Source organism: Ovis canadensis, chromosome 2, assembly GCF_042477335.2.
Source record: "Ovis canadensis isolate MfBH-ARS-UI-01 breed Bighorn chromosome 2, ARS-UI_OviCan_v2, whole genome shotgun sequence".
NCBI lineage: Eukaryota > Metazoa > Chordata > Mammalia > Artiodactyla > Bovidae > Ovis > Ovis canadensis.
Window position 1 is genome coordinate 172,257,403 of NC_091246.1, and position 26,326 is coordinate 172,283,728.

The following is a 26,326-nucleotide window of genomic DNA, read 5'->3' on the forward strand; positions in this document are numbered from 1 at the left end:
AGCTGTCCCTGTAGATGGCCAGTCCTGCTTGGGCCCATATGGTCCCACTTCCTGTGGAAGTCTAGACACCTTCTTGGAATACAAGGCCCTCTCGGTTGCTAAGGTGCAGATAGACGTTTAGCTCCCTAGCACCTCTAGATTTGGATGGAATGCTGCTTTACAGGGGATAGGCTCTGACTTTCTGAGTAGTCATAAGGGTGTGTCCAGGATATACACAACACAGGGAGTGGAGACTGGGTGATACTCCAGTACTTTGGCCACCTCATGCGAAGAGAAAAGACCCTGATGCTGGGAGGGATTGGGGGCAGGAGGAGAAGGGGACGACAGAGGAGGAGATGGCTGGATGGCATCACCGACTCGATGGACATGACAATGAGTGAACTCCGGGAGTTGGTGATGGACAGGGAGGCCTGGCGTGCTGCAATTCACGGGGTCGCAAAGAGCTGGACATGACTGAGCGACTGAACTGACCTGAACTGAAGCAAGAAATGGGAAGAAACCTGGCTGATAAGTCCCTCTCCTACCCCATCCTTTCCTCCTACAGTCTGCTTCATGCTCTCTTCAGTTTATTTGCAGCTTCTCTGAAAACTGTGGTGCACCTGCCCAGTAGCCCTCTCCAGTGTCTCTTTGAGGCTCTGTGTAGAGTGGTAGCCAGAATGATAACACATCCTCTTTACCCTTTCCCATCATCTCCTGCCTCACTTCCTTTTTACTTTACTCTCTGTGTCCTGGGCTCATGCCTCCCAAATAGAAGCACGGGTACTTATTTTTGGCTTTGTTTTCTAGAGAATCAGGACTGAGACAATGGGTATTTCTTTCCTATGACAGGGAAAGGTAGCTCTCCACTAAAATATGCGCAGTGCTCCCTCTTCAAGAGTCTAGACTTTCCTCTGGGAAGTAGCTCAAACATCCAGAGGCTGCACTTTATCTATCCGCCTTTACACCAACCTGTGGCCACATTACTCATTCTCATCACTGGAATGCGAGTGAGAACGATGTGAGAGGCTTCTGAGCTCACAGCTTTAACACAGCTTGCAGACTTGCCTATGCTGTCTTAATCTTCCTTCTACAGCCACTAGTGGATGATAGAACCGAGAGATGGCACAAGCACCCTGCAGCAGAAAACTGACCAGGAATATTTGTTTTGGCCTATGGTATGAATAAGAATCACTCATACCAAAATCACTCACACCAAAATAACTGCGGATGATGACTGCAGCAATGAAATTAAAAGACACTTGCTCCTTGGAAGAAAATTTATGACCAACCTAGATAGCATATTCAAAAGCAGACATTACTTTGCCAACAAAGGTCTGTCTAGTCAAAGCTATGGTTTTTCCAGTAGTCATATATAGATGTGAGAGTTGGACTATAAAGAAAGCTGAGCACTGAAGAATTGATGCTTTTGAACTATGGTCTTGGAAAAGGCTCTTGATAGTCACTTGGACTGCAAGGAGATCTAACCACTCCATCCTAAAGGAAACCAGTCCTGAATATTCACTGGGAAGGACTGATGCTGAAGCTGAAGCTCCAATACTTTGGGCACCTGATGCGAAGAACTGACTCATTGAAAAAGACCCTGATGCTGGGAAAGATTGAAGGCAGGAAGAGAAGGGGACAACAGAGGATGAGATGGATGGATGGCATCACTGACTCAATGGACATGAGTTTGAGTAAACTCTGGAAGTTTGTGATGGACAGGGAGGCCTGGAGTGCTGCAGTAAATGGGGTCACAAAGAGTAGGACACGACTGAGCGATTGAACTGACTGATGAATAAGAAATGAAGTTCTGAAGAAATTCTGAATTGTTTTTGGACAGTGAGTGGTGTTTTTTGTTTTTTTTTTTTTTACCTGAAATATCTTTACGTTATTGTTCAGAAGATTAAGACAAGGATTTTAATGTATAGTTATTAAGTGGCAGTTTTTGTGTTTGAATCTAGTTCTGGTTCCAAAGTCTGTTCTCTTAACCACTATGCTCTATTGCTGTATGTAATAATAATAATGACAATAATAATCAATATATGTATTATCTTTGCTTTGTGCTAGGCATGCTACATCGATTTTCTCACACAATCTCACAATAGCTCTAGGAAGTAGGTACTCTTATTAACCCCAAACTGCAGTAGAAACATCAAAGATTTTAGCAACAAATACAATGTGAATCTGGAATTCCTAACCCAGGTGGTCTGACTTAGAGGCTCCTATTTCTACCTAATATGGTATACTGCTTCCCAGAGCATTTCAATTTAGGAGTGAATTTTAAAGGAAGAATAAATACATACATTCAGTAAATTTTAAAATGCACTGTAGAGTAAATCCACTTCATCTTAGAGAAATGTAAGCTCTAAATCACATGTATTACATTGACCAAAATGATAAACCACAGAGAGTCAAGCTTCATAATTAAAATAGTTTTCTGAAAGAGCCTAAGGTGAGGTTTATTGGACAGTAAGCTATTATCCATTTATAAAGCATCCTATCAATTTCATAGATTTTTGTGGTTATTAAAAATTATGTAAGATACAGAATTTATTGTGGTTAATGGCCAAATCTTGAGAAAATTATAACCAGAGAACATGGCCTCATTTATAGTAATATCGATCACTTGATTTCATTTTTTCCTTACAGAGTTTGTGTTAATCATATACTAGAATTCATTTTTCCTTTTCTTTTCTTTCTTTGATACCCACCTGTCATCCTCCAGATTTTGGACTGTTTTTTTCTTTTAATTTTTAAACGTATGATGAGACCATGTGATAGTGCAATCAATGGCTGTACTAATAATCTGCCCCCAATATGAACCACGCTGACTTTGCCAGAGCACTATTATTATAAGAATTAAGACATTAATCACAGATTTTAAATGGCTTTGTTATGCTAAGGTTGGTAGATCTATTGTATACACCTCTGTTTTTATTATTTTTTTGAGCAGGGATCCGAATAAGGGCTTAACACTCACTTTACAAAGATAAAATAATTCCATATTCATTTTGTACAGAATACTCAATAATTCATGAATAGCTTTCTGATTAAAACTGTTTTCATCTTTTTGCTAAATCACATCATTTTACTCCCATAAATAAGTTCACTTTGTTATTAAAGTCATGCTACAGTGAATGAACATTAAATATATTGCATTATTTAATTAATGCTTATGCTCATTATCTGCATTGGAAGTAAACAATATTAAGAAAAAGTAAACAAATTATTTTAACGAAGGCTTTCATATTACTCTTTTTTTGCTTTCAAGGTTATGGCTGAATGACTGGTCTAAAAACGTTAATAGTTTATTAAATGCCTTGGAAAAGTTTTCTGTCATTAGAAGTAAAATTTGCCAGTGTTTGCCTCTGATTAGAAATATTAGTACAGTGTAAAGTGAAAAACAAAAATAGCCAAAAAATCCGAGTTACATACACAGTCAACATGTAGTTTCCATACTGAACAACTGGCTTTTTAACTGTATGGTTTAAGGGGAGAAATGGTCCCTAAAATGCTTATAATACTTCAGAATTTATGTCAAAATTGATACTAAGTTTTCTGAGTATCATGTGATAAATATAAAAGGAAATAAGGTTCACTTGGGCTGATTTTGGGTGGATGTGGAAATGAGATACTTCCTAATCAGAAATAAAGTTTTCACAATGTATTTGTTTAGTAAGGTGCCACACTGAACACATACTCTGGCATCACATGAAAATACCTCCCTGTTTGAACTGGTGCCCACTGATGTGCTGATATACCCATGTTTGGGCCACAGCGTATTTTTCAGCTCTCCTTAGATGAATCACCCTATTTGCTTTCTTTGTATGAGGACTTCTTTACAAATGACCAGACTGCTAAAAGATCAGGTCATGGGAGAATATTAATGTATATTTTGAGGGAGAAGATGTCCTGTGATCTACTAAATGCATTGGGCCGTAATGATGACAGATTTAGCTGTTTTGCTATAATCTTTATCAGTACCAGCACAGGCCTTATTGCTCTCATCCATTTCATAGATCTTTAGAATAGGTTTTTCAGATAGTTTAACAAGTCTTCCTTTTTTTACTGTAGGAAAAAAACCCAAAACTTAATTCCCCCAAACTGTTTCTGAAAACTCTAACTCTCTTAATTTGAGGATATGCAGTAGTTGGGGCTTCCTAGATGGCACTTGTGGTAAGGAACCCACCTGCCAGTGTAGGAGATATAAGAGATGTGGGTTCCATCCCTGAGTTGGGAAGATCCTCTAGGGGAGGGCACAGCAACCCACTCCAGTATTTGCCTGCAGAATCCCCATGAATAGCGGAGCCTGGAGAGCTACAGCCCATAGGGTTGCAAAGAGCCAGACACAACTGAAGCAATTTAGCACATATACACACACAGTATTGAGTCGGCCAGAAGATTCGTTGAGGTTTCTCAGTAATATGTTTTTTTGGCCAACACGATATTAATGATACAGGGCTCCACAGGGCCTATAGAAAGAAATCACCTCTTCTCACAATCTGGTTCAAGGTTTAATAGTCTGCACAAAACAGTCTGGAATGGTGAATATACACCCTAGGCCTCGGAACCACCAAGAAATATTTTTAAGATCAATGACTAGCACAGTATGTGGAGCAATACAAGAAATCGATAATATTAGGAAAATAAATAAAGGAATTGATTTCCCATATTTTATCATTGCTCACTCCCTTCTTTCCAAGTGAAGTGTCTTTCTCCCCCCTTTTTCTGCATTGAAATCCTCTTCAGCCTTCAGAAATGTCCTCAAATTTCACTTCCTGTGTGGATGTATTTAGAACCCTTTTCAACTGGAGGCAATCTCTTTCTCCACTTGTTTACCATAAAACTAACTCATGCCCATGTCCATGCCATTCTGGAGTAATTATCAAAGTCCGCTTTTTCACTACAATTATTTGACTTATGGGTGTGTTTTCTATTTCTTTCCAGGCCCTCAAATGACAGATCTGAGTTTGTTTCATTTTTGTATCTTTCATAATACCTAGAATAATGGCTTAATACCGAGTACCCTCAGTGATATTTGCAGAATTAATACATGAAGAGATACATAAGCTGAGCATTACTCAGCACCACAGTTTCCTTGGGAAAGGACTACCTGTAGCTAGACCTATGGTTCCCCAGCATGTTTTCTTATATTTCTTTATCATGTTAGTCATATTCTATTATAATAAACCTAAGTATGATTCTGTTTCCCCTACTGAAACATAAGCACCTGCAGAGTAGGGATCATATATTAATAATCTAGATATCTCTAGGGTTTAATAACACATAGTGTGACACCTGTTAGGAGCTGTTAATAGTTCATAAAATAAATAAATGAATGAGTTCTCTAAATTACACAGCTTCTTCCTCATGAAGTAATCCATATATATATATTTTAACCAGCAGTGCATATTTGCCAGATCTCACAGCTATAGTCCAAGGTCTACCCCATATCAGGCAGATGCTCTAAAATCACAAAGTATGGAAGTTACACAGGAAGAAAGTTGCAATTGAATTTCAGGAGCCAACTGAAATACTTTGGTGGTACAAAAGTAGATAAGTGTACCTGAAAAATGGAAAGGGATATGATCCAAGGCCTCAAAGGATAAATCAAACTGACAAATTTTGTTTCTTTAGGATGTCTCTGGCTCCAGATGAATTAAATAGTACTGTAGCTGCTTTTGAAGCAAAAGTTTTTGCTCTTGGACTAAATGAATTGAAGTTAGAAGAATTAATTCTTCTCTTGTCTCTTCCTTATTGCAGTACCGGTCATTTTAAAACAAATAACACCTGGGTCATATTGCTGTTCAGTATATATTTGTTAAAAGAAGAGCTATGAGAGATTATTCTAGGGTGAAAATGTTTGGAGCATACAGGCACACCTTATTAAAGAGCTCCCCTGGTAGCAAATCTCAATCCATGGCAGTCTTCTCAATCATTTTCTTTTATCCTATCTTCCAACCAAACTAAAAAAACTCATTTCTCTTTTTAGCACACAGACCTTGCCCATTTTCAGTTTCATACCATTGTTCATTTTCATTTCATTTCATTTTTTACTCCGCTGGAATTTTCCCTGCCCACAAATCTCCTCATACTGAAATTATAACCATCCTTCAAGGCCTAATTCAAATCTTTCACAGATGTGAGCTCTCCTTCCTTTAAATGTTAAAAAAAAAAAAAACAACCTCTCCTATGTTTCTTGTTTCATCTCATCCTATTTTTTTGGCAGAGACAGCTATAAAGCAAAGACTATCTTGATTATATCTCTATGCCTTATATGTAGCCCTAACGAGCAAGCTGTTCATTGTAGGATTTCAATACATATTCTTATGAAGTCTTTTCCCACCAAGGCTTATATAAATAGCACAAACTTGATTAACCAAATGCATATTTAAATGAAAGTGAGGTAGATTGTAATGAGAAACTATGCTATTTGGATCAACTCTCCCACCAAAAACAATGAAAAGTGCTGGATAAAATACTTCTTTTTAAACTTACCTTTAAAATTGAAAAGCTGAAAAGATAGTGGGAACTTCCAAGGAAAGTATTTTTTAGAGGTGAGAATCTGAACCCAGAGAGAAAAGCATAATATCAAATCAACATAACTTCACCTTGTCTGAGGGCATTATAAAAAGATAAAGGCAAACTAATATTAAACTTGTAGCTTTTCCCCAATCCCAAGGGGTTATAAAGAAGACTGCCTTTGTAGAAGAGCAATGTAAGAGAAGAAGGAGTGAATACTTCTGTCCCTGATAAGATATAGCACAACTGTAGCCCTCCTTTTATGTACACATAACTTGAAAATTTTAAAGTGTTAGATTGATCTAATCAATCACTGGACATGCCCACAGATAACCTGAGGAAAATGCAAAACACTCTGGAGTACGACACATTTATTCCAGACCTCGGAGAACTTCTCATGCTATTTTAATAACAATGATTAGCACAAAGTCAAAGGTAAGCAGACACACAGGGAAACAATGCAACATGAGTGAGAACCAGCAAAAATTGACACAGACTTCAGATGTTAGAATCACCAGACACAGAATATTGAAAAAAAAATGCCTTCTAATTTTCACAAAATAAAAGCGAGTTTTTAAAATGTGTGTGGGTGAATAACTGTAACAAATGACATAGTAAATTAAAAACATAAACTTCTAGAAATTAAAATTTTAATAACTTAAAAAACAATGATTATCACAAAGGGAGATTGAATTAAAGAATGAGAAAATGAATCAAGAGAAGTTATTTGGAATGCTTCAGAGAGACAGAAAGAAGAATATAAAGCATGTGGAGGCTAGAGTGAGAAAACACAGGTTTAACTAGGGGCTTAGAAGAAAACAAGAGAAAATGTAAAAGAAGCTTCATTTGAAAAGATAATAGCTTGGGATTTTCTATTAATAAACTACATTAATGAGAGCTATAATCAATTTCAGGGGACCTAACAATCCAGTCAGGGAGATAAAAAGAAATTGACATTTGAATGTATCATTGTGAAACTGTGGAAATATTATGAGCAACCAAAGGATGGTAGTTAGATTAACAGGTAACTTCTTGATCACAATAATGGATGACAGAAGACAGTGGAAAGCTATTTTAGATGTATTGAAAGGAAATTACTGCCAACTCAAAATTCTATATCCAGAGAGAATATATATTTCCCAAATGAGGGAGAAATAGATTTGAAACAAGCAGACGCTCAGACAGATTGTTACCACAAGACCCTTACTACAGGAATTTCTCAGAATATACTTCAACCAGAAGGAAAAGTAATCCTAGAAGGAAGATCTAAGATAGAGGAAAAAATAAATAACAGGGGATGTGGCAAATATTAGGCAAATATAAATCAGTATTGAATCTATAAAACAGGATAAATAATGTCTAGTGGTGTTAACATAGAAAAGAAAGAATTAAAATACAGATAGAAATAGCATATACATTGGGAAGGAGATTAGTGAATTTTAAAAATATTCTAAAATAATATTTGAATAGCTTTAGCCTTTAATAAGTTATAATTACAGGCAAGTCATTAATAGAACACAAAATGTATCACTCCCAAATCAAGAGAGAAAAATATGAAGTGATTAAAACAAAAAGAAAGAAAAAATAAAGCAAGACATATTTAGAGAAAGAAGCAAGAAACAATATCAATGCATGCAGTGATTCCATTTTACAAATTCAAAAACATGAAATAAACTATATTTTTAAGAGCTATAGGTATAGGTGGGAAAATAATAAAGGGTGAAAAAATAATGACTAAGATGCCATTTAAGTCTGTGACAAGAGAATAAGCTATGATGACATACAGACAATTGGCAGGGCTTATAGGGTCTATATCTTGACCTGGGTGGTGATTATGCATAAATTTGATTAATAACTGTTAAAATATACAAATTTGTTTAATATATTTTGATTCTGCATTATTTTACAGTGACAATATTTTAAAATTTTAAAGTAAGTTACAAATCAGAATATAGAATATAACCACTGTCCTTTCCTTTATAAATCCAGAAAGCCCAGATCTAAGGACAACACTGGTTTTCCAATGCTCTTTTTTACAAGAGGGTCAACTAGTCTGGACCAAACAAGTGAACAAAACAAAGACAGTGTGTATAGACTTTAAAAAGGAGACAGTCTCCTCTCTTGGTGAAGACTATCTTTCTTTCTGAGGTTTCATCTGACCTGGATTTGGGATTAGGGTAATATGATATCCTTCATGTTAGAAAGTGAGTGCAGTAGTAGGTGATAATGTACCCATTTCTTTTTTTTTTTTTTCAGTGAAATTGCAGCTTTATTAAAGGTTCATCAGTTTGAGAAGAAAACTTATATAGACATGAACTTCAGTCCACTCATCCATTATTGATTCAAAAGCCATCCTACTCTTTAATGACCTTATTGAAAAAGAAAAAGAGAATAGGTCAGTCCTCCCTGAATAAGTCACTGAGGACCCAGAGCCTGTGAAACTCAGATTTACACACACCAGCAAAGTGATTCTGTATCTCTCTTCAGGGGAGAGACTGCTTTTGATAAAAATGGGACATGGTTATAAACTGAAAGAATTTCAGTGGGAAAAAAATATAGTCACACATGGAATGTGGGATCAGGCACCACAGTCTGTGACATGCTGTATTAAATGTGAAAGCAGTAAATGTAAGAGGCAATGGAGGAAGATATATATGGAACATATATATGGACACCAGGATGTTACATCTATAATCCTAGATAGAGAAATGGCTTCATAAACAATATTTTATGCTGCCTATGGATACATATTTCTCTTTTTGGAAGACTATACATGTTGGCATTCCTTGAATTAATATACTTTTTCTTCTCTGCATGTGTGAATCAATTCAAGTGAATCAATTCAATGATAAATTATAATTATTAGGTTAGTGTAAACATAATTTCAGTTTTTGCATTGTTGAAATTTGCCATTTGATATTGGAATACATACTTAAATAAGTGTGGTTATGTTATACATCATCTGAATGCACATTTCTCACTTGATGTTCTTTTTGCTAATGACTCAGTACCTGCTGTTTATATTTATTTTAAACTATGGAAAGGATGGACAAAAAGCAAATTTGAGTGATTTTCTTATCAGAGTTCAAAATGGACTATAAAGCAGCAGAGACAACTTGTAAGATCAATGCATTTGGCCCAGGAACTGCTAATACATGTGCGATACAGTGGTGGTTTGAGAAGTTCTGCAAAGGATATGAAAGCCTTGAAGATGAATGAAGTGGCCAGCCATTGGAAGTTGACAGTGACCAGTTGAAAGCAGCATCAAGCTGATCTTCTTAAAGCTACAAAAAAGTTGCTGAAGGACTCATCAACCATTCTATGGTCATTCAGCATTTGAAGCAAATCGAAAAAGTGAAAAAGCTTAATAAGTGGGTGCCTCATAAGCTGACTGAAAATCAAGAAAATCGTCATTTTGACATGTTGTCTTCTCTTATTCTGTGCAACAACAGTGGATCATTTCTCGATTGGATTATGACATGTGGTGAAAAGTGGATTGTATATGACAACCGGCAATGGCCAAGTCAGTGGCTGGACTGAGAAGAAGCTCCAAAGTGCTTCCCAAAGCCAAACTTATACTAAAAAAATGTCATGGTTACTGTTTGGTGGTCTTCTGCTGGTCTGATCCATTACAGCTCTCTGAATCTGGGGGAAACCATTACATCTGAGAAATGTGCTCAGCAAATTGATGAGATGCATGGAGAACTGCCATGCCTGCAGCCAGCATTGGTCAACAGAAACGGCCCAATTCTTTTCTATGGCCACACATCGCACAATGAATGCTTCAAAAGTTGAAAGAATTGGGCCAAGAAGTTTTGCCTCATCCACCATATTCACCTGACCTCTCACCAACCAACTACCACTTCTTCAAACATCTTGACAACTTTTTACAGGGAAAATGCTTCCACAACCAGCAGGATGTAGAATATGCTTTCCAAGAGTTTATTGAAGCCTGAAGCACAGATTTTTACACTGTAGGAATACACAGACTTATTTCTCATCGGCAAAAAGTGTGTTGATTGTAATGGTTCCTATTTTGATTAATAAAGATGTGTCTGAGCCTAGCTATACTGATTTAAAATTCAAGATCCAAAACTGCAATTACTTTTGCATCAACTTAACACATTATACTTCATATTATGTACTACAGAATATAGTATATTTATTTTTAATAGAGTATATTGGAATATAATAATTATTTTAAGATTATTGTGTATATTTTTATAAACTAATTTTCAGTTCAGTTCAGTCACTCAGTCGTGTCCGACTCTGCGACCCCATGAATCGCAGCATGCCAGGCCTCCCTGTCCATCACCAACTCCCAGAGTTCACTCAGACTCATGTCCATCGAGTCCGTGATGTCATCCAGCCATCTCATCCTCTGTCGTCCCCTTCTCCTCCTGCCCCCAATCCCTCCCAGCATCAGAGTCTTTTCCAATGAGTCAACTCTTCGCATGAGGTGGCCAAAGTACTGGAATTTCAGCTTTAGCATCATTCCTTCCAAAGAAATCCCAGGGCTGATCTCCTTCAGAATGCACTGGCTGGATCTCCTTGCAGTCCAAGGGACTCTCAAGAGTCTTCTCCAACACCACAGTTCAAACACATCAATTCTTCGGCACAGCCTTCTTCACAGTTCAACTCTCATATCCATACGTGACCACAGGAAAAACCATGGCCTTGACTAGACGGACCTTAGTTGGCAAAGTAATGTCTCTGCTTTTGAATATGCTATCTAGGTTGGTCATAACTTTTCTTCCAAGGAGTAAGCGTCTTTTAATTTCATGGCTGCAGTCACCATCTGCAGTGATTCTGGAGCCCAAAATATAAAGTCTGACACTGTTTCCACTGTTTCCCCATCTATTTCCCATGAAGTGACTCTGTACTAATTATCTTGGCAAAGATTACTGTCCCCACTTTACAGATGAGGATTTTGAAACTCAAAGCAGTTGAATAACTCTTTTCAGTTTCTAAGTGGCAAAACTAGAATAGATTCCTCTGTGGTTGAACTTCAAAACTCTTCTCCTAGCCATTTTGTTGGTTTGTCTCACCAGCGCATTAGCATTTGAAGATCATTCCTATACAGATTAAAATACCATTTACTCTTCTAAACACATTCTGCACTCAGTTAAGCAGTTTCTATGTACCCCTTGCAGAAAAGGGCAGACTTTTCCCCAAAAGTACAGTGAACAATAATACTAGAACACGTGTAAGGGGGCACAAGAGAAATTCAGAAACTTGAGAATAAATCTCTTTCAAAATAAAACCACAGTATCTTTAATCAAGGTCTGGCAATCATCATATCATTTCTCTGAGACTGGTATTGGTAAATGTGGGCTATCCCACCAAGCCTTGGTTAGAAATGTATCCAAGAAGTTGACTAACAAGGCAATTCATGCAGTACAAACAGGAATCTGTGATTCTTTCCCCCATTACCACAAAACATAGTTACTGCCCTGAATTTGCTTTGAAGGCAGTGAGAGAAAATGTAAGAGCACTGAAAATGGGACAGTAAGTAATAAAATAGGGACTACCCCTCCAAAAAGAAAAACAAAACAAAGGTTAACAAATTTTCTCTGAAGGTAAAATCTATTTTCAATTTACAACAATTCTGAAGCTTGATCTGGAGGCATGCAATGAGTGAGGTGACTTGTAAAGTTTGCCTATTATGGAAGGGGGAGTTCTCTTCCACCTGTACAAAATTAAGCAGCTGATAATTATATCTCCTGGTATGAGATTAAAATAATAAAATAAATGCAAACCAAAAGCTTTAATTTGAAATCTAATCCCTCCCATTACCCCAGCACATTCACATCAACTCTGCTCCAATGGAATTCTTCTCACCCAGCAAGACAAAGATCATCTTCTCAGCAGCCAAACTCAGAAAGGCAAGCTACTTTCCTTCCTTCCTGACTTTCCCCTCAGAACTCATTCAAAGGGAAGATAAAGGACCCATGGGTGGATGGGAGTTGTTTTGTGCCTGGGCCTTAGGGGTACTTTATTTTTCTCAAAAAAGATTATCTCAACATTACTGTAGCCAAAAAATAAATAAAAAATAAAAACAAAACCGTAAAACAAATATCCGAGGCAGTTTAAATTAAAAATACAAAGGACTGAGATATATTTTTAATTTCTTCATAATTAGTTTACAGATTGGACTGCACTGAGACTCCAAAAATCAGCAAGCTACTTGAGGATAAAGGCTATTGCAATTATCAGGAGCAAGCCAAATGCTACCTTTTGTTCTTACTAAAATCTTCTCCTTAAAAAAAAAAAATCTCCTAGCAAATGATTTTCTATTTCCTATTTAAAGAGGATTACATAGCAAACACCACTAGTGGCTGGAAAGCAAAGAACTTTCCATCGTTTTATTACCTGCCAAATACAAATTAGCTCGTTGTGGTTAATTCCTGCCAGGAGACCCCTTTCCCAGCTGCCCATCAGGCCAATGGGGTATGGCAGGTTGGTTCCTGCCCGGAGTCCTTCTTAATCAGGAGGCTGTCAGATATGCTGCTTGCCCACTGTCTCCGACATCGTGCGGCAGCTCTGGTGTTCGGGCAGTGAGGTTTTGAGCTTGAATTGCCCCAGTAACTAGCTCAGAGTTGCTCCTACTTATGATCACTGTCAAATCTCAGTGGGCATTTGTAAGGCCTTCCTCCAGGTACAAATCAAGAAGCCCTACAAATTTCACTTTGTAATAACTACAGGATACAGAAATTGTATTAGTGCCATTAGATTGAGTCATAGAACTATTCAGAAAGGTTAGCTGGATGTAGTGAAGTCATAGTTAGACTAAGATAAAAAATCACTTTGTTAACATAGAGTGTTTCCTCATTGGTATCACTCTATATTAAGGTGCCATTTATAAACAGCTTATTATTATTTATTAATGTGTGAAGCACTTTATAGCATGCTAGATAACAACTTAAATTCATGTATTAAAGATGCACATACATGGTTTAATACGATTTATGTCCTATAATATTCTTTAAAACAGCTTCCCATAGTCTCATCCGTTAAGCATTTATTACTAATGCATTTTATAACATGCTTTATAATACATTATTTGAGCAAGTAGCTGCATTTAGTGATCATTTCATAAATAAGAATAAAGCATTTATAAATGGCACCTTAATTTAAAGTGTTACCTTCCCATTACTAGATAGCTGCTCACTATTCATCTCATTTTGTGATTATTCTCCAAATGCACCACTTAATAAAACAGACACTAAGTTCTATTTTTCCTTCATCTGATTAAAAGTTTATTGAGTCATTTCTTCCATCTGCTTTCAGATGTTGCTAGCTTGAAGGCTTTAGTGCGATTTCTGCTGAAACTGAACTTTCAATTCAACAATATTTCTATGAAGATGATAATAGTAAACACGGAGAACTACTCACCATGTTAGACAGCGCCTGCTGCTTGGACTCCTTGTAAAATTCAATTTTCCGACTAGAAAGAACAATCCAGGAAGTAGACCAGTTTTTCCTTAGGAGAGAAAAAAGCAAATAAAAAGCATTATTACTTGAAGAAATTAGCACAAGTATTGCATAAGCAACATGTGGAATAAGTAGAGACTATCTCTTTTTTTAACTAGAATTCCTAAAAGTCTTTTTCTTTATTAACATCTATAGGTGGTATGGAACATGTATAATAATAAAAGATTCTATAGTTTTTAGATCATGGGATTTGCAGTCAAAGTTTCATTTGTAGATCTTCCTCAAATATTTCAGCTATTAAAAATCCAACTTCATGTGTCCATGTCCCCCACTCCATAAAAAGCTGTTTCTGCAGCAAACTAAAAATAGAAATCAGAACATCGTCCTTCTTTGTTCAGTTCAGTACAGTTCAGTCATTCAGTATAGTTCAGTCGCTCAGTAATGTCTGACTCTTTGAAGCCCCATGGACTTCAGCACGCCAGGTTTCCCTGTCCATCACCAACTCCCAGAGATTGCTCAAACTCATGTCCATTGAGTCACTGATGGCATTCAAACATCTCATCCTCTGTCATCCCCTTCTCTTCTTGCCTTCAATCTTTCCCAGCATCAAGGTCTTTTCCAATGAGTCAATTCTCATAGGTGGCCAAAGTATTGGACCTTCAGCTTCAGCATTAGTTCTTCCAGTCACGACTGATGTCCTTTAGGATTGACTGGTTTGATCTCCTGTAGTCCAAGGGACTCTCAAGATTCTTCTCCAATACCACAGTTCAATAGCATCAATTCTTTGGTGCTCAGATTTCTTTATGGTCCAACTCTCACATCCACACATGACTGCTGGAAAAACCATAGCTTTGACTATATGGACTTTTGTCACTAAAGTAATGTCTCTTCTTTTTAATATGCTGTCTAGTTTGTCATAGCTTTTCCTCCAAGGAGCAAACATGTTTTAATTTCATGGCTGCAGTCACCATCTGCAGTGATTTTGGAGCCAAAGAAAATAACGTCTGTCACTGCTTCCATTGTTTCCCCATCTATTTGCCATGAAGAGATGGGACCGGATGCCATGATCTTCATTTTTTGAATGTTGAGGGTTTTTTTGTGTGTGTGTCTTTTAAAAAAATTTTTATTGGAGGCTAATTACTTTACAATATTGTGGTGGTTTTTGCTGAATGTTGTTTTAAACCAGCTTTTTCACTCTCCTCTTTCACTTTCATCAAGAAGCTCTTTAGTTCCTCTTTGCTTTTGGCCATAAAGGTGGTGTCATCTGCACATGTGAGGTTATTGATATTTCTCCCAGCAATCTTGATTCCAGCTTGTGCTTCATCTAGTCTGACATTTCACATGATGTAATCTGTGTATAAGTTAAATAAACAGGGTGACACATATATAGTCTTGACATACTCCTTTCCCAATTTGGAAACAGTCCATTGTTCCATGTCTGCTTCTAGCTATTGCTTCTTGACCTGCATACAGATTTCTCAGGAGGCAGGTAAGGTGGTCTGCTAGTCCCATCTCTTGAAATATTTTCCAGTTTGTTTTGATCCACACAGTCAAAGGCTTTAGAGTACTCAATGAAGCATAAATAGAAGTTTTTCTGGAATTCTCTTGTTTTTCCTATGATACAATGGATGCTGGCAATTTGTTCCCTGCTTCTTGTACCTTTTCTAAACCCAGCTTGACCACCTGGAAGTTCTCAGTTCACATACTATTGAAGCCTTTGCTAGTGTGCGAGACTCACACACTAGCCATTACTTTGATAGTGTGTGAGATGAGTGCAACTGTGCAGTAGTTTGAACATTCTTTGTCATTGGAATGAAAACTGACCTTTTTCAGTCCTATGGCCACTGCTGAGTTTTCCAAATTTGCTGGCATACTGAGTATAGCACTTTAACAGCATCATCTTTAAGGATTTGAAATGGCTCATCTGGAATTTCATTACTTTCACTAGCTTTGTTCATAGAGATGCTTCCTAAGGCCCACTTGACTTTGCACTCTAGGATGTCCAGGATATACTCCTTCTTTGTTACATCTCTTCATTGGTTTAGTACACATCAGAGTCCTGAAAACTAACCAGCTAATCTCACTATCTAGTTCACAATATTTTTCAATGTTGAAACTCAACAGAAAGCAAATATGAAAATAAAAGGAGTCAAATGTGTTTTTTTTCTTTTTTGCCAGTCAAACTAGCTAGAATTATAAGAAATGATACCAAGGGCTACTTACTGAAAGTGTGGAGAAATGGATTTTCCCATACAATTTTGGTGGGAGTGCAAATATTTTTTCAGGAGTGAATCTGGCAATATGTTTTTAAAAAATATTTTAAAATGTGCATATCTTTCAATTGAACAAGCTTATTACTATGAATTTAAAATGATCCTACAAATCATCTTATAAGTTAAGGCTCTCTGCACAAGAATGAAGTGCATCATTTCTTAAGTCTGCATGTAAAATATCAAAAAATGAGAGGCAGGTTATGAAAATTGTATACTATGGATTCATATAAGGAGCCAATTAACCCTGTCCTGTAGAAGAATCCTAATAAGGGAAGTTTTCAATGTCAATCATAATATAAGATATAATGGTTCAAAATACCATACTGCGCTATTTATCTATGACTGTCCTCACCCATCCCAGCCCCTTCTGATTATTAATTCCCGTTCATCAGAAGTTCAAACATTATATTTTTAAATATATCTTCCGTGACTTCCTCACATAGCACTTAAGACATATTTAAAAATAGTATTTTGTAAATTTCACTTCTCTCTTTCCCCCATTAAATAAAAATCCCCAAACCAACAGAACATACTTTATATTTACAAAGATACCTCCAGTGACAAGTAATAGTGAATTGGACAGAGTAGGCAATAATTATATATTTGTTGAGTTAATGATTAAACTTAGGCATGGGGGTATAAAAAAACATTGGGTATAACAATAGTTAAATCAGAAAGTGAAACCCCAACTTTGATTGCCCTTTGCATTGCATTGTTACTTAAGTGACTAGATCTGTATAAGTTTGTGTCATGAAGAATACCCTTAGTTTAGATGGCAAAACATTAAGGAGATTAATATACATTAAGTTTCTATCTATTACATCATGTTGCTGATGTTTGCTTTGGTTTAACACTCATTTTTGAATAGCTGAATTCATTTTACAAAAGCTATTTTTTTAAAGGTTACTCAAAGACTATTCTGGGCAATATAAAACTACACAAAAATATGTTTTAAATGACCATTTAAGATCTTTGTATAATTTAGTTCCACTTTCCTCATAGACTCTAGGGGTTTGATTGAAATAACAGTTTTGATTCAGTCAAGTTAACATTTACAAGACTAGGTGGCTCTTATATGCCTGAAGCTTTCCTACTTATACACCATTGTATTAAAAAGGAAAAACAGAAACAAAACATACATAATGTGTATTTTCCAACATGCAAATATGAACTGTATGTTGTTGGACCCACTTGTCTTCAAATAGTCACTTTTCAATCAAATGGCAATAAAGATGGGGGTAGGAATAAAAACACATAGACCTTTTTCTTCTTTCGATTTAGTTCCTATTTCCCCTTTTATTTACCACCAGTAGCAAGATGAACTGAAGCACCTGTAGCCTTCTTCTGACAGAGGTCATAATATTAGATGACCCAAGATAGAGTAAGCATTGGCAGGACTGGTGATCTAGACTGGGCATCCTTGTTATCTCCACCCCTTACTTTGACCATATGTAACCAGCAAGAATGGAATATCCTCAGACATAACAGAATCTTTATTTAACCTGCCTGTTATATTTCCTACTATATTTTTAATCTCCTGGCAGGAGATAGTCTATACCTTATTTGCTTCCTATCTATAGCAAGCCCTGGATAAATGGTTCTGATTTGATCTGTTTCAGATGTTGATCGTTTATAGAATGTGTTGGCATTTTTCCCTTCTTTAAACTTGGAACTGGAATTGGTTAGAAATGAAATTGCATGAAATTCGATTATCTCATGGTTCTCAGAACTTTGAGCTGCTGGAAAGAGTTCCCCTCTTAGGTGAATCTGATGAACAGGCTGAAGAGGGTAGGAATTGTACGTGTTGTAACTTTGGTAATATAAATTGCTCTGGCTCTTTACATACAGTGCAATTTCTTTTTGAACTTATGAACTATAAATAATATCTATGAATACAAGGGATTTTTCCAATTTGTTTAAGACAATATCATTTCAAAAGGAAGAACAGAATGCTGGTTTTCAACATTTCAGATGCCCCAATTTTAATTCAGTTTTTCATGATCTTTTTTAAAATAAGAATTAGCATAAATTATTTTGAGTAGTATAAGTTTGATCATCTAGTGGAGATTTAGCTTCTCAAAAAGATGATGAAGATATTATATCCACTTACTAGTATAGAAAATAAGATTCAGAGTGTTTAGGTAACTTACTTAAGACCATACATTTAGAGACAAACCCAGTTTCTCTGATTCTGAAGCCTATAATCTCTTTACTAATTTATATTGTGCTTTTTAGATTAAGGAGTATAGGCGTGCTTCATTTTATTGTGCTTAGCAGATACCACATTTTTTACAAACTGAAGTTTCATGGCAGCCTTGCTTCAAGCAAGACAAAAGTCCGATAGCATTTGTTCACTTCATGGCTCAGTCACATATTGGAAATTCTCACAATATTTCAAATTTTTACATTATTGTGTTTGTTATGATGATCCGTAATCAGTGATCTTGATGTCATTACTGTAACTGTTTTTGGACGCCATGAACTATGTCCATATACGACAGCTAACTTAATCCACTGGTTGTGTGTGTCCTGAATGCTCTACTAACTGGTCTTTCCCCAACTTTCTTCCTCTCCTCAGGCATCATCCCTATGGCCTGAGACATGTCAATATTGAAATTAGGCCAATGAGTAATTCTATAATGGCCTTAAAGTGTTCAAGTGAAAGGAAGGGTCACATCTCTCTCACTTTAAATCAGAAGCTAGTTGTGAGCACTGAAGAATTGATGCTTTTGAACTGTGGTGTTGGAGAAGACTCTTGAGAGTCCCTTGGACTGCAAGGAGATCCAACCAGTCCATTCTGAAGGAAATCAGCCCTGGGATTTCTTTGGAAGGAATGATCCTAAAGCTGAAACTCCAGTACTTTGGCCACCTCATGTGAAGAGTTGTCTCATTGGAAGACTCTGATGCTGGGAGGGATTGGGGGCAGGAGGAGAAGGGGACGACAGAGGATGAGATGGCTGGATGGCATCACTGACTCGATCGACGTGAGTCTGAGTGAACTCCGGGAGTTGGTGATGGACAGGGAGGCTGGCGTGCTGCGATTCGTGGGGTCGCAGAGTCGGACACAACTGAGCAACTGAACTGAACTGAACTGAACTGAGTCGTGATTGTTTTAAAGGAAATCAAAAGTGCTAATCCAGTGAACACATGAATGATAGACAGGCAAAACAGTCTTACTGCTGATAATAGGGAAAGTTTTAGTGGCCTGGATAGAAATCGATTCAGACACAACACACCCTTAAGCCAAAGCCTAACCCAGAGCAAAGCCCTAACTCTCTTCAATTCAGTGAAAACTGTGAGAGATGAGGAACCGGCAGAAGAAAATTATGAAGCCAGAAGAGGTTGATTCATGGGGTTTAAGGGAAGAAGCGTTCTCTAAAACATAAACACACGAGGTGAAGAAGCAAGTACTAACGTAGAAGCTGCAGTAGGTGGTCCAGATGACCTAGCTAAGAACATCAATGAGGGTGGCTACATTAAACAACAAATTTTCCATGTAGGCAAAACAGTCTTCTGTTGGAAGAAGATGCCATCCAAGACATCCATAGCTAGAGAAGAGAAGTTGATAACTGACTTCAAAAACCTTAAAGCACAGACTGACTCTCTTGTTAGGGGATAATGCAGCTGGTAATTTTAAGTTGAAGCCATTGTTCATTTACCATTCTGAAAATCTTAGGATCCTTAAGAATTATGTTACAGATAGGATGAAAAATCATGGGTGATAGCACATCTCTTGACAATACGGTTTATTGAATATTTTAAGTCTAGTGTTGAGACCTGCTGCTCAGAAAAAAAGATACCTTTCAAAATATTATTGTTCATTGACAATGTACTTGGTTACTCCAGAGTGCTGATGAAGATACACTGTGAGATTAATGTTTTTATGCCTGCTAACACAACATCCATTCTTCAGCCCGTGAACCAGGCAGTCTTATTATATTAAGATATACTTTTTGTAATGCTATAGCTGCCATAAGTCATGATTCCTCTGATGGATCTGGGGAAAGTAAACTGAAGACCTTCTGGAAAGTATTCAATATTCTTTATACCATGAAGAACATTCTTGATTCAGGGGAAGAGGTCAGAACATTAACATTAACACGACTTTGAAGAAGTTGATTTCAACCTTCATGAATGACTTTGAAGGGTTCATTCAAGATTTCAGCAGAGGAGTGAGTGAAGATATGGTGGAATTAGCCAGAGAACTAGAATTAGAGGTGGAGCCTGAAGATGTGGCTGAATTGTTACAATTTCATGAAAAACTTTAAGGAATGAAAAATTGCTTCTTATGGATGAGGAAAGAAAGTGATTTCATGAGATGGCATCTATTTCTGGTAAGTTTCTGTGAAGATTGTTTAAATGACAAAAAAGGATTCAGGATATTACATAAGTGTAGTTGATAAACCAGTAGCAGAGTTTGAAAGGACTGAATCCAATTTGAAAGAAGTTCTACTGTGAGTAAAATGCTTTTACACAGCACTGCATGCTACAGAGAAGTTGCTTATGAAAGGAAAAGTCAATTGATACGGTAAACTTCATTATTTTATTTTAATAAATTGCTGCAGCAACCCCAACCTTTAGTAACCACCACCCTCATCAGTCAGCAGCTATCGACACTGAGGAAAAACCCTCCACCAGCAAAAAATATTATGACTCACGTTTTGTGAGTCATATTGAGGCTCAGATGGTGATCATCATGTTTTAGCAATACAGTATTTTTGAATTAAGGTATATACATTGTTTTTTTAGACATAATGCTATTACATTATTAATAGACTACAGTGGAGTATAAACATATATTTATATGTTCTGGGACACCAAAAATATTATATGACTCTTTTCGGTGCCTTATTCTCTTTATGGAGGTGTCCTGGATCCAAACCAGCCATATCTCCAATGTATGACTGTGCCACGTTCTTGATTAAGGAGACTGCCCATATCAGCTTTCACCATAGTTTTGGTCCTAAATCTCAAGTTATAGAAGCTAGAGTGCAGAGCCTATGGCAAGGTACAAGTCATCTGGACTGCCTTATTTACTATTTTACCTAATGATAATCAGAAGGATTGGTCAAAGGCCCACTACTCTCAAGCACTTTTTTTCTCTTGGGAATTGAACTGATTTAAAGGAGTCGTGGACTGCCACCCCCACCCCGCCCCTTGTAGCTCAGCTTTAAAGAATCCACCTGCAATGCAGAAGACACAGGAGACATGTGTTTGATCCTGGGGTCTGAAAGATCCCCTGGAGGAGGGCATGGCAACCCACTCTAGTATTCTTGCCTGGAGAATCCCATGGACAGAGGGAGCCGGGCTGCAGTCCATAGGGTCGCAAAGAGTCTGACACATTGAAGCAACTTAGCATATACCAAAAGGAGTTAATGATAAACCTTTCAACAGCTCGGAAGAAGCCAGAAGCAGGGGTGTGCTTCTAACTATGACACCACCTCTGTCTCTTTCCTGCTAGGGGGTTATTTTGGTTTGTGATGAGCAGACTCGCATGTACTCAGTAGGGAGTCTAAAACCAGAAAGTGTTTCAAAAGCCTCTCATGTGGGAGTGACTGAGAATTCACCTACTGGGAATATCTTTTACCTCATGACATAGGTCAGGACCTTTATCTTCTGAATAAAGACTTAGCTATTTTCTTTACAATATCTTTCAAGTCTATTCCCCATTTGATGTGTTTGGCCCTCTGTGTCACCTGTAATTCTCAGGATATCAGCAGAAAAGCTTCTCACCAGTTACTCTAACACAATGAGCATTTCGATGGCACTGTCAGCTCTGGAAGGGGTGTGAATTGGATCAACTGGCAAGGGTTTGCCTTGACTTGAAATTCTAACGCTTTCTACATGCCATCAAATCCTTATAGGTGACAGTTTTTCAGTATATTGAGATTCAACTCGGGAGGTGAGTAGCTCCTTCAAGTTTAGAGGGCTTACTTACACAGGACTTTTAAATAGACCTTTTGAGGAAGAAGTGATTTTCAGAATGGAAAGAAAAGTCTCTCTACTTGCCTAGCATCCTCAGAGAAGGGACCACCACGCCTAGAGCTTTTCCACGCCTGGGCACAGTATCTGTGGGTGGTGTTTGCTGTTGTTATGCTGTCACTCAGTAACTCTTTTTTTGTGACTCCGTGGACTGTAGCCTGCCAGGCTCTTCTGTCCATGGGATTTCCTTGAAAGGATACTCAAGTGGATTTCCATTTTCTTCTCCAGAGGATCTTCCTGGCCCAGGGATCTCCTGCATTGCAGGCAGATTCTTTACCTCTCAGTCACCAGGGAAACCCATATCTGACATATAGTGAGTGCTTATGAGTGCTTATCAAAGTTTTTTTATTTCTTGTTGTTTTTATGTTTTGATATTTGGTGGTTTTGGGGGGTCCTTACCATAAGGCATATGGAACTTCCCTGACCAGGAACTGAATCCATGCCCTCCCACTGGGGAAGCTCAGCATCTTACATGCTGGACCAGCAGGGAAGTTCTCAAATGTTTTTGAATAAAAGAATATATAGGATCTCAAATTTCAGGAGCATCACATCTAGAGTTAGACACAACTTAACGACTGAACAACCCAGTGACAAAAGGGCTACAAAGCACCTACTTCTTGCATTTCCCTTATTTATTACTTAATTGCCAAGTGTTTTGACAAGTCTTTCATAGAATCATTTTAAAACTATCTAATGTTCCTGGTTTAATACATCTTTTCTAATTTATAATTCTAGTGGCATGACCTGAGCTTTCTCCAGAGGGCTTCCTGACTTCTCATATGTGTGTCAATAAAATAAGCTGGTAGGCATACATCAGTTCTCACCCTGTGCTAGGTATGGCACCTGATACTTTGTATAAGTCAAGAAATTTAATTCCCATGCCGGTCACAAGTATCTACTGAGCATCTACCACAAGACAGATACAATTCCAAAGCCTGCATATATAAAGGCAAACAGCAGAGACCGCAAGGCATTTACCTCTAACTCATTGGAGACCGGTAGTAAACACGGGAACAAATGAATTATCCAAATAGCATTGGGAGGTAGGTGGTAATCCGCACACTACAGATAAGAGAACTGAGGTGTTGTGAGGTTACATCCTATCCCAGGGCATCACAGTCATAAATATGGGGTTCAGGCCAAGTCTTCTGAACCTTGAAGGCCACACTCATTCTGCTGACCATCTCTAGAGCAGATGGCACATAACTCTCCCTCAGCCATACTGCACTCGTCTGTGGAGAGCCTCATGATAGCCCTGAGAGAGGAAGACTCCTTAGTATTGCCAAAGAGGTCCTTGAACATCTTTCTCGGAGCAAGGCTACTTCTTAGACTGATCTGGGCTATTCTGCAATGCCGAATTGGGAGCCTTTTCAGCCCTACTTTCCCAGGATGGGAGCCAATTAATGCATCAACATTTCATCATCTTAAATTTGAGGGCATTTTTTTTTTAATTTTTCCACACAGAGAGATAAAAACCTAGATGTTGGATAGACTCGTGTGTTAAGTAAGACACATAAGTCAGGAAATGTCCAACTTCAGATGTCCTAGAAATAGGTGAGAGAGTCTCCACATAGCAGTTAGGTAAGGGATTGACATTAATGCTAGCGATTCAGCACAGGAAATATATCCTGGGACAATAAGTGCAAGTATTTATTTTGAATTTTTGTCACAAGATATCACATTTAAGATGGAGGAAGGGGTAGTGGTGAGGATCCTTAATGTAATTAAGAAGGAGGAAGAACTAACTTCTAATAAGGACAAGCAGTTAATGCAATTAGTGGGACATCTTCTCCAAGTGACACTTTAGAGAACATTCTTAAAATGAATCCTGACTTGCCAACACAGAAAGTAAAACCAAAACCAAACAAACAAAAAACCCTAAACCAAAGAAACTAAACACAAACAGCTTGACCAAAAATTCTTTGCATTCTATGAAATGGACACCGGATGGCAGCACATAATAAGAGCAACTTTGTAACTGCTCATCTGAAGAACACTTGATGGAAAATGGCCCTTAAAATATTTGTTATCATTGTTAGAATCTGTTAGCTTGGGCTCATGTTGAACGGATTCATCTACTCTAACACTTAAGTTTTATATATTACACTCACCTCTCCAGTGCCTCCTTTGGTAATGACATAATGGCAAACCAGAAAATCAAAGGAAAATAGACATGAGGCTACTTTGTAATTTCAGACTCTCTTTGCTGTTGCTTGCCTCTGTTATCTGACTTGGTTACACTGGATTTGAGTTGATTCTGCACCCCTGGTGGCGGGTGAAACTGATTTACTCCAGTGTCCTTGACTGGTTTACTGAACAATCACTCAGACCCTGCTAAATATTCTGACTAGTTCTCAAACTGGTATGCAAGGAACACATTTCTTGTCTCATATCCTAAGCTTTTTGTAATCTGCCTTTACTTAAAGAAAAATCAAAGAGACATTGGTGTATAAATATATACATCGCTGTCATTACTGCAAGAAATGTAAAAGCTTTCTATTTTCACAGGGTTACTAGAAGTTGGAAATTATAATAGCACATGTTGGAAATCATGAAACTAAAGGAATCTTTTAAAAAATCATTTCTCTATTCCATACTTTTCAAACGTTCCCCCTGGTCCTTAGTACTGAACATAAAAAGAGAGAAAGGCAAATGCAACCTGGAAGAATTCATTAGGATCTTGAGCAGAAAATGCTAAAATAATAATAATGTTTACATTAGGGGGGGTACTTTAGTACCATGTTCCACAGAAAGTCTATTCTTAGAAACAATTGTTTAAAAAGAAGAAAAAAAACAAAAACAAAGGTTTAATAGCTCTGGGGCTCTGGGATGAAAATGAACACTGGTAGACACAACACTATACTACTTTAATTTTTTTCCAAATACATCTCTGTGCATCCTTTCATCCTCATTTACTTCTTTCCACTCCCTCTGAAGAGCAGAGTAGAGTGAAAAGCCACATGAGATAAGATGTACAAGCCACAAATGAGATGACGAAGGGGCAGGCTCAAAATGAAAGGTGTAGTAGGAGAGATAAGGGTATAGAAAGTGTACATACTGTCAGAGGCCTTTTACAAATTAAAGAATTGAAAGCAACTCTTCGCTAAGGTCTCCGAGAACTTCAGAGAGACATGAGCTACTTCTCTTTAGGGAACAGATGTAACAAAATGCAGGAATTTCTAAACTTTATCAGAAAAACACACTTTCAGTGTTCACAAAGAAAATCTAAAGTTGAATGCTGAATGTCTTTGGCTTTCAATCCTGTCTATCTGGGGAAACTTCTAGAATTTCATTTCAAAATAAAGCTAAATTCATGGCCCTTTATAGATGTAAGATATAGCCAAGGTGTTCTTCTTTCCACCAACTCTTGCTGTATTCAAAGACAGGTCAAACTTTTCTTAGAAAGAAAGAAAAAAATACATGAAAAAGGGAAGGAAGTTAAAGAAAAAGGAACAGGAAGAGGGGAAGGAAGAAAAGAAAAACACAAAACATGATGTGGATGATATGTCATGGATTTATGAGTAGAAAATTTATTGTTGTTGTTTAGTCACTAAGTCGTGTCTGACTCCTTTGCAACCCCATGGACTGTAGCCTACCAGGCTCCTCTGTCCATAGGATTTCCTGACCAAGAATACTGAAGTGGGTTGCCATTTCCTTCTCCAGGGGGTCTTCCTGACCCAGGGATGGAACCCTACGTCTTCTGCATTGACAGGTGGGTTCTTTACCACTGAGCCACCAGGGAAGCCTGGAAAATTTATAGAGATTAATAAAATAGTATTTGTTAAGTGACAGTTGAAACCCTTGGTACAGCTGATGGTATGAAATAAAAGAACAGTTTTTGCTTCCTGGCTTCAAATATCTTCTACCAAGATGGAAAAATCTAACCTACTTCATACAGAGGACATAGCTAAAATCTGATACCAACTATACATAGAGTAAGATTGGGAGAAGGAGAGGTTGGTAGAAGGGACCAAGTTTCTCCATTTGTAAAACTGATAGCAGTAACATAGCCTGTTTTAGAGTATTATTTCAGTGTTACTGGTAAAGCAATTATCCAAGTACTCCACAGAATAAGCATCTGTTATTATTGTTATAACATATTCAAATTTATAAAAAGATATAAAGTTCCTTGATAA

General features: G+C 37.4%; 1 protein-coding gene across 8 annotated transcripts in view; it reads right to left on the reverse strand.

Moving 5' to 3' along the window:
* ARHGAP15 (Rho GTPase activating protein 15) overlaps positions 1–26,326 on the reverse strand; it is a 706,829-nt gene that overhangs the window by 561,795 nt on the left and 118,708 nt on the right. For all 8 annotated transcript variants that reach the window (XR_011254561.1, XM_069577672.1, XM_069577677.1 and 5 more), the window contains one exon: positions 13,897–13,984. Coding sequence is in view for 7 of the 8 variants with exons in the window: in XM_069577672.1 (XP_069433773.1) it covers positions 13,897–13,984 (88 nt within the window). In the remaining variant the exon portion in view is untranslated. The remainder of the gene's footprint in view (positions 1–13,896; positions 13,985–26,326) is intronic.